We start from the raw sequence: 10000 nt of genomic DNA, 5'->3' as shown, positions 1-10000 counted from the left end.
AGATAGAAAAAATCAACTCTAATGATAACAAAGGACACAGAAAACAACACTGTTAGATATGAAACATAATCGGCACAAAGTAAAGCTATTGTTACAATTGCTAACCAAAGTATATTGATCTACACATCAGAAGATGCTTTGCCCTCTCTTCTATATATGCAGCAGTAGTTGTCAAACCTCTATAACAGGGAGACAGAACTTGTAGAGCTTTGCAATTCATGGTCAGATATGGATCCAGTTCCAGCACTATCCTGTCAGAATATAGCTAAGGGTTGTTGGTCTTTTGTTTCATTCTTTATGTAAATAGGAACTTTCAAGTCTCTCTGCTTGCTAGTGCACATTTCCTAGCTTAGGGTAAGATCTAGTATTTATATTTGATATACCTTTTCCAGGTTCTTTCAGTTTTAATGATTATTCTGTATCCAGAATATATTCCAACAAAGTTCCTTCATATCATTAAGCTTTTTTTGTTTTTGTTTTTGTTTTTTCATTTCTTTTCATTAAGGGAATATTTGCATTCTTACATGCATTTATAGTTTTTAACCCATTGCCAACTGCCATGGCATGTACGTACATGCCATGCCCCCTGTGAGTTTACTTGTTTAATTATTTTTACACATAGATGGCTACACTTGTATTAAGTCACCAATGAGCCAATTACAAGTACTGCCTGTCTCGCCCGTTTACCCTTTTCTTTAATTTACGAAAATATTTTACGTTATCTTATTTTGCTTTGTTACTAATGTTTATAACATTATAGTAATTATAATGTTTATTATAAAAATAACACCATCGATATTCATGGCACTAGTAAAAAATATGTTTTTCCCGCCAATTCAAGGAAAGGTGAAATCAGGTAAGGTCACAAGGTCTACTAAATGACTCCCTTGTGGCTAAGCACTAGCAGAGCCATCTATGTACTGAGACATTTTGCAAAAATATAAAAAAATGAGCACAGCATTTTCCCCATTTTTTTATTAATTTCCCTCGGTGGCAATGGGTTAAATTTTTGAGTCTAATTAAGTGATTCAAGCACTGAAATAAAAATCATCTACTCATAATCATGATAAAAGGTGCTGCTGCCAGGTAATTGAGTTATATTATCTTAATTTTGATGAGTTAATTCACTTCATTCAGAATCATGTATTTGATTGATTATCAAGATACAGTCTGATTTAGATATTGTTTTGACCTATTTAGTTTATGATTAATTTCAGCATATACTGTACCCTCCAAGTTGCTTATTTTGATAAGAAAGCAAACAGATATGTACAAAATTTATTTGGTAGACTGCCATCAAGATTTTTCAATTTACTGAATATAAGACTATGACCTGTCTAAAGAACATTTATCCTAGACATTAATTTTCTAACTGAGAATATAGATTTGTGTCCAACTAAAATAGAGTATCCTTTTTAGTCTGTGTTTTTCCTATGGTTTTAGCATCTGTAACATGCATACTTTTTCATTTCAGGTCGGGAAGTGACATACGGACAAGCTTTTTATTCAGCAACAGCCGTTACCCAGGAAATATGCAGGTATTCCTATTGATCTATATAAGCCTTATATATTAACCTTTTCTGCCACTGTCAATTGACAGTCCAAAATATTTTGATGTTCCATGACCTTATGAGTGTGACTTGGAATGCTTTTCATATTATAACTCCGGACCTTGAGAATTTTAGCAGTGTCATATTCTGGTTGTACCAAAATTAATTACATTTTGTTAGCTTTGTATTTATTGGTTTTATATTTATTTGTCTTTTTATAGGTTTTCCTGATGATGTTTTATAGGGACCATCTGCCGATAAGCTGTTTTTTTGTCCTTAAAAATATTACATATTGAAACTGCAATGTGATTTTTTTACCTTTTGTAGACCATAGAATTGTGCTTCTTTTGACCTATAGTGCCTTTAGTTATCGACAAATGGGAGTAATTGCCCCCTTTTGCTAACTGATAATGTGCATAAAATTTTTGTAGGACGTAAGGGGGAAATAATTTTTACATCATAGCTCAAAAAGACATGGAAGATTATATTGTAAAAACTATTAATCAGTCTTTTGCCTTCTAATTTTTCAGTTTCCTTTTTCTGTTTTAGTTACAAGGTTTTGTGCCAAAAGGGTAAAAAAATGCCTTTACATGTTTCTTATTATTTCAAAATAAAATAACCAGAAGATGACAGTTTGGTTGCGTTTGAGTGGTCTTTCCAGCTAAAGAAAGAGTTATGGAATTGTATCCTTGGTTTAGTCTTTTTCTTTGTTATTTTTACTATTATCTTTTAGTCTACAATACTGATGTTATTTATGGAAAGAAATTTTAAGATGTGTACTATGTAAGCAAACATTGCAATCTAATTGGTGGTTTCCTTTTTTTTAAAAAAGTAAAATGTTAAGAGAACCATTTTAGAAACCCATATTTTTGGAGCAAAAACATATCACCAGAAAGTCACTTACAAGCCATATTTCAAGTATGCAAAGTAGAATGACCTACCAGTTTTCTTTGATTTTTCTCTATTGTTGTTGTTGTTGTTGCCGTTTTTTGTTATCTCTTGTCATCTTTCATGCTAATCCATTGATATCTGTTTTAAAGAGATAGTTTAGACATATGCTAAATCAAACCAAATGGTTGCAATGTTGCAATAAAGTATTGTAGGTCAGTTATAACAAATATATATATAATAAAGATAAGTGAAAATCCAACAACAGACAGTTGTCTGCAGCCAGGGATGGCATATAGCCTACATACTTGCCATGCCTACTACATGTTTAGTTTATTATGAATACTCATAAATGGCTCTACAAGAGCTTAGTCACCATGGAGTCCATTGCTAATTCTATCTATTTCACCTGTTTACCCTTTTCTTTGAATTTTGGAAATATTTATATAACCTTCCCTGACCAGGATTCAAACCTGGGTCACCCAAGGTATGAACTGAAGGACCAGTACTAAATCAACCATGCCACACAACCCACTAAAAGGAGTGTGCAACTAGGATCTAACTAGGCATTACCTCTCTACTCATACATGAGTAATGACATCGAGATTTTAAACACACTCCCCGTGGGTACTCAGGTAGAAATTGATTTAGAAATTTGAAACAGAAGTCTGATGTACTGAGTTATATATGAAAGGTAGAATAATGCAATAGTGTATTGATATAGATATATAACAATGCTCCCTGACCAGGACTCAAATCTAGGTCACTCCAAGTATGAACCAGAGGACCAGTACTAAGCCAACCACATGACCCTCTAAAAGCATTGTGCAACTAGGATCTAACTAGCTCCTTAGACATTACCCATCTACTTTTACATAAGTAATGGTGATTATCACTGAGATTGAGATCACTAAGGTTTAGCCATTAGGCTAATTACTGGTGCTAGGCTTTTTGGCTTCTTGTATTTATAACACTAGGTGAATTATTTTTACATTAGTTATTCACATTTCAGCTGTCTCATCCTGGTTGCAGTATTCTGTGGGCTTTCAGAAGGTCACATGAAAGCTGCAAGTGTTTTGATATTCACAGCTGTTCTGGGTGTTACAGGATATTTCATTACCAGATCTCAGCTCAAATCTTCAGGTAACTATTTTAGTTAAGTAGACATTTTAAAACTGTTAGTCTATATGCATTTGGGAAACTTTGATTTATAAGACATTGTAATTATTTAAAGTTAAACACAGGGGAATATTTTGTGGACTGCAGAGTAAATGGGAATCCAGTATGTTTTGTGTTAGTAATGGAATTATAAATAATGTCTTAATACCTTGATATATATTGGTAAAGCTAATTATCATATAATCTGTATACTCTAAAGAGCTCTGATATTATATTTCTTATATATATTTCATAAGTATACTTTTATGGCTGTTGTTACATTCACTTGTATTATTATTTTTTTTTAGGTTTAAGAAGTTGAAATGGTTATTTGTTGGCTTATATTAAACCATTTTTTGTTTGTTTTTTTTCAGCCAGAGATGATATCAAATTGGTGTGCTTCTATGTAGTACTGATCTCTTGTGCATCACCAGTGGTTAAGAGTTTGACAGGCAGTGTTGCCACAGACACAATTAATGCTTGTACAACTGCATTGCTACTGTTAAGGATAGTCCACCAGGACTATGGTGCTCTTGTTGCAATGTAAGTTCTCTCATTTTGTTGCATTCACTTAGTAGCCCTATCTGTTTTGAGAATTTTCCTCAATTGGGGAAATAAATGTAGATGCTTTCTTGATTTTTTCTACTTTTTGCAACTCTGTATTTTTTTTTTCTTTTTTTTTTTTTTCTTCTTCTTCTTCTTCTTCTTCTTCTTCTTCTTCTTCTTCTTCTTCTTCTTCTTCTTCTTCTTCTTCTTCTTCTTCTTCTTCTTCTAGCAATGGCTACTGCCCTTTTTGCTTCCTGCTTAGCCTGTCTGTTGATTATATAAAAAGGAATCCTATCCTTTTGTTCTCTTCAGTCTCCAAATATTTATATCAGTGATTTCTTTCATCCCATACACACACTTTTGATACATATTTATATCTATATTTACAAAGAAATAAGTACAAATAATATGACAAAATCCTCTTTCAGAGTGAATCCAACAGTGTCACATAACCTGGGAGTATTTGCATCAGTGTGTCTCGCATCTAGACTTGGAAGTGACAGGGATGTGTTTGCCTTGATGACACTGGCTGTGGCTTTGTTTGCCCTCTTCCCAGGATTCAGGAAATATTGTAGGGTTTGTGTCCATTTTCACTGATGTGTTGTTTGGACTTTGGACTAATTGTCACTGACATGGAATTTTTCCATCTTGCTTATGGCCATTTTATTAGTAATAGGAATAATGATGATGATGATGATCATTATCATAATAATATTAATGACAATAATGATAATTATTAGTAAAAAAAAAAAATAATAACAGTGCTTTTAATGACAATGGTGATGATGATAATAATAATAATGATAATTATAATAATGATAATAATAATAATGATAATAATAATAATAATAATAATAATAATAATAATAGTAATAATGATAATAATAATAACAACAACAACAATATTTTTGTTCTGTTCATTTTGCATATAAAGGGAGAACTGTTTTTAAACAAAATATTTATATTTTTGTTTTGGTTTTTGGCTTTCAGGCTAAACTCGGAACAACCTTGGACCTTTTTTTCACTGTTTTTGTGGTTGCCATCACAGCCGTTGGCCTTTGGTTGTATGCAGCACATCTCATGCCCCTCTTAGCCTTTGCTCTTGTTACCTGCAATGGCATCATCCCAGCACTCTTTGTTGCACTTCAAGGACACAAGCAGTAAGTTATCTTTTATGGGTTTGTGCCTTTTCTTTGGGTCACTGATATTTGATTGTCTTATTTTGTGAAGTAAATATATTATAACATACTATTGCATTGACACATACCAGGAATTCAGTCATTTTTATAGCATCTTAGTATTTCTTTATCAGCTTATTAATTTACATTTATGATATGATATTCTAAAAAGAAAGCAAAAAAATTTGAATAAATTGATGTTTATCAAAAAGTATTATTTCAGTCTTTCATGAGCATAGAGCATATTCACCTGAGTAAATGATGTGTTCTCCTTTAGTTTGAAATCAAACTTATTAACCTTTTAGGGCCCTCTCTTAAAACAGTTCACACATGGATTTCAGTAGATAAAGATATAGATGATAAAAACTACTAAACCGTCAGTGTTGTTAGAAAACCATCCCCAAAAAGTAGTATTAATTATTATGGAATATACCATATTTAGAAAGAGTATCATAGTGGATGAAAGCTGCCTTTTTATGATTTATTAACTTTGCACAGGCAATTCCTTTATTTTAGTGCTTTAATTGTATATCTTTATGTACAGCCTACTTGTGTAATTTATATTAATGCATTTCTTAAAATAAGATAGTGATTCTAATTGCAGATGAATAGTTCACACTTCATTGCTTCACCAAGAGTTCATGTGTGTAACCTGGTGAGGAATAGGGTTCTTGGGGCACTATACTCATAGCTTTATTTTGTTTCTATGCATATATATTACCAATTATTTTGTATTCACTTGCATACACTATATTTCTGACAAGCATAGCATCTGCTCTGATCGAAGTTATCTATTAATAGAACATATGGAGCAGTTATTAGCAAATTGGAAAACAACTGATTTTATAGTTATAGTAGTTTTATATTTGCCATAGTATCAGAATTGTATTGATGCTTACAGTAGATGAAAGATGTCTTTTTATTTGACTTTCATTTCTTTTCTTAATGAGGGATATGGCTAATCACAGTTTCTTTAGAAGTGTGATAAGTGTGATGCAGTAGAAGTAGGTGTCATTGACTTCTGAGATGCAGTTCTGAATTGTGCTAGTTTGGATGTAGAGGAGGAGTCATTTGATAGTTCTTGGGCACTGGAAATTTTGAGTTAATCCTAATTACCTGCTCCTGTGTCAATTCTGTAGTGATGAAATTTAAACAAATTCAAATTGACATCATCATTCAAGAAGATCTGATGGCGCCTCGGATTCGGTTGGGGTGACCATCAATTCATGAAAAATTTTGGTTTGGGGGCCGGGTGATGTGAATATGCCGTTATGGAAGAATTTGGCTGTGGGCAGGGGTGACGGAAAAGTAGCCATCATGAGAATTTCGGCTGAAGGTCGAAGTGATGGGAATGACTCGCCACAAGTGCACAAAACTCTTGATTAGACTCAGGGCATTTAGGAAGGGGCTTGTGTGTATTGAAGAATATTGAATATGACCAAAAATTAACAAAAGAATGATAATAATGATGATAATAAAAAGAAAATAAAAAAATACACAAGTAACAAAATGAAGAGCACTTAGTTATGGAGTACCTAGAGAGATGATATGGAGTCTAAGCAAGGAAAACAGTCTATTACCATCTGTATATAGCATATCAGATGATGAATATAGACATTGGAAAATTGGGGAAAAATGGGCATGCAGAAAAATAGATAATAATATTGCAAAGGGGAGGCAACATGAGTGTTTATATGCACCCAGCTTACAAGCCACACACCCATGTGAGTGGCCACTCAAGTAAGCCAGATACCCAGATTTTGGGCCATGTGCTGGCAGCTAAGTACCTGGATCCAAGGGGTTAGTGAACCCAATCCTGCCAGGGAAAATGAATAAAAAATGGGGAAAATGCTGTGCTCATTTTTAATTTTTTTGTGAAATGTCTCTACACATAGATGGCTCTGCTAGTGCTTAGCCACAAAGGAGTCAGTTAGTAGACCTTGTTACCTTACCTATTTTCACCTTTCCTTGAATTGGCGGGAAAAACATATTTTTTACTAGAGCTATGAATATTGATGGTGTTATTTTTATTATAAACATTATAATTACTATAATGTTATGAACATTAGTAACAGCAAAATAAGATATTGTAAAATATTTTTGTAAATCAAGGAAAAGGGTAAGCAGGCAAGACAGGCAATACTCATAATTTGTTCATTGGTGACTAAGTACAAGTGTAGCCATCTATGTTTAAAAACAGTTAAACAAGTAAATTCACAGTGGGGATGGCATGTATGTACAAGCCATGCCCATCGGCATTAGGTTAAGAAATCTAATTCCTAGTGACAAGCTGTGCATTTTTGCAGTACTGTTTGGTCATACCTGGATTTTTTGTTGTCTTTACTGTGGCTAGGACAGACATGTCAATTGCTGGATCTTATACAGCCTCAGTGGTTCATTGGTTGTATGCCAGTATCTCCAGGACATGTGGCTAGATATATGCCACACTGCTAATTTAACCCACAGCTGCTGGGTAAATGCACTGTCAGCTGTAGTTTTCTTCTGTATATTTGTTTTTCTAATGTTGTTATTGATGTTGTTATTATTAATACTGATATTATGATTTTTATTAGGTTATTATCCCAATGCTGCCAGGGAAATTGAATAAAATAATGGGGAAAATGCTGTGCTCATTTTTTATATTTTTTGTGAAATGTCTCTGCTAGTGCTTAGCTCTGCTAGTGCTTAGCCACAAAGGAGTCAATTAGTAGACCTTGTGACCTTACCAGATTTCACCTTTCCTTGAAAAGGTGGGACAAAAGTATTTTTTACTAGTGCTATAAATATTGATGGTGTTATTTTTATTATAAACATTATAATTTCTATAATGTTATAAACATTAGTAACAGCAAAATAAGATAACATAAAATATTTTCATAAAGGAAAAGGGTTAATGGGCGAGACAGGCAGTACTCGTAATTGGCTCATTGGTGACTTAGTACATGTGTAGCCATCTATGTGTAAAAACCAGTAAACAAAAAAACTCACAGTGGGCATGGCATGTATGTACATGCCATGCATGTTGGCATTGGGAACAGTAATAAGAAATAAAGATTTTCTACAAAAATCAAAGAAAGTGGGATAGAGTATATACATGCCATGCCCACTGTAATACACGTTTATTTATTGTATTTACACATAGATGGCTCTACAAGTTCTTAATCACCAAATAGCCAGTTATTAGAACTACCTATCTCACCTGTTTACCCTTTTCCTTCACTTTAGGAAAGGGTCTTTTGTATCATTTCATAGTCTAAAATATTTTAATGAAAATTTAATAATCATAACATCAATAACAATAATAACAGTATCGATAGCAATGGTATTAATAAGAAAAACACATTTTCCCACCAATTCAGGGAATGGGAAAATCAGGATCGGTAACTAGGACCTACCGATAGATTCCTTGCCAGCTGAGCACATGTGGAGCCATCTGTATGTAACAAAATTCACCAAAAACTACAGGGGGCAGAACATAAATCCGGGGCGAATGGGTTAGAATAGCACTAAGCCATGTAGCTGACCAAGCCCACACAATGGTTATGTGATTAAACCATGGCCCACATTCACCCCATGAAACTGACCTCTCTTGAGCATGAGTGAAGTCAAGATCAAGTTCTGCCTCCATGAAGAGCAATCTTTTAATTGGCCTAACTCAAGCTGGGTCAGGCCAGCCGGAGAACCACTCAAGCTCTCATCCTGTGAAGTTGTCTCCTTACCATGCCATCAACCCCCACAGCAGGCTTTACTTTCTGCACAGTTTTCCAAGGTTGTGCCAGTCCCTTCATACTTTCAGTAAAGTGTATAAAACTACATTTGGACTTGTCTGATCACCCGCAGTTTTATATAGGCCCTCAGCCTGCCAAAGAACACTTTAAGAAGAGGGCATTTTACTATCTACATTATAGTTATGGTGCAGTTGTGTTGATGAGACAGACACTGCTCTCACCAAAGTAGTAATTATCACAGGTGGAGCATGGTATGGCATAGGTGCTTATCTTAGAGACAGAGTGAGGGCTGGTACTTATAAGGCTGTATCAGAGAGATTAGCTTGCAGTTGAAGTAGCAAAGAGGATGATGATGAGATTAGACTTTCTTAGTGATGGGCCAACTGCAGAATGAAAGTTGAGAAGTCTGTCTTCAGGGAAAGGGTAGCCAAGCTTGTAAAAGAAATGTTGCAGAAAATATCTACTCTATGTAAGTGCTGCAGCTCACAAATCTGAAGTGCAAGAAATCTTTTTAATGTTGTAAGAACAGCAAGGGGAGAATTGTATCTAAATCTCACAGTGCACAGGTTTCGTTTTCATTGAAAATGAGAAGTGGGCACCAGATTGATGATTCTGAGTGTACAAGAAAGATTCTTTTTGATAACTTCTCATTCCTCCTTGAACCAGATTGATGAAAGTTCAGCTTCTTCTGGAAGTCTGGGGAAGGAGCAGAATTGTAAGACCATAGGTCTAAGACATGGTTGCCATACCTACACTAACTTGAAGAAAGGAGGGGATGGGAAGAATATCATTGTTAGCCAAAACTGGAGAAAGAGAACCTATGGTACCTTCAGAAGTCTGAGAACAGAGAAGTTTTTTGAAGGGGAAGGAATTAGACATCATACACAGAAGGATCAGTTGGAGGACAAAAGGGGTGGGCACACATTAACATAAAACCTTTAGAGGAAGGAGT

General features: G+C 34.4%; 1 protein-coding gene across 1 annotated transcript in view; it reads left to right on the top strand.

The window, feature by feature from the left end:
- LOC125032783 (phosphatidylinositol N-acetylglucosaminyltransferase subunit C-like) overlaps nt 1-10000 on the top strand; it is a 13607-nt gene that overhangs the window by 2752 nt on the left and 855 nt on the right. The window contains exons 2-6 of the mRNA XM_047624137.1: nt 1475-1538; nt 3451-3581; nt 3971-4139; nt 4571-4718; nt 5133-5302. Coding sequence (XP_047480093.1) covers nt 1475-1538; nt 3451-3581; nt 3971-4139; nt 4571-4718; nt 5133-5302 — 682 coding nt within the window. The remainder of the gene's footprint in view (nt 1-1474; nt 1539-3450; nt 3582-3970; nt 4140-4570; nt 4719-5132; nt 5303-10000) is intronic.

Source organism: Penaeus chinensis, chromosome 15 (genome assembly GCF_019202785.1).
Source record: "Penaeus chinensis breed Huanghai No. 1 chromosome 15, ASM1920278v2, whole genome shotgun sequence".
Taxonomy (NCBI): Eukaryota; Metazoa; Arthropoda; class Malacostraca; order Decapoda; family Penaeidae; genus Penaeus; species Penaeus chinensis.
This window is presented reverse-complemented; position numbering and strand designations above follow the sequence as displayed.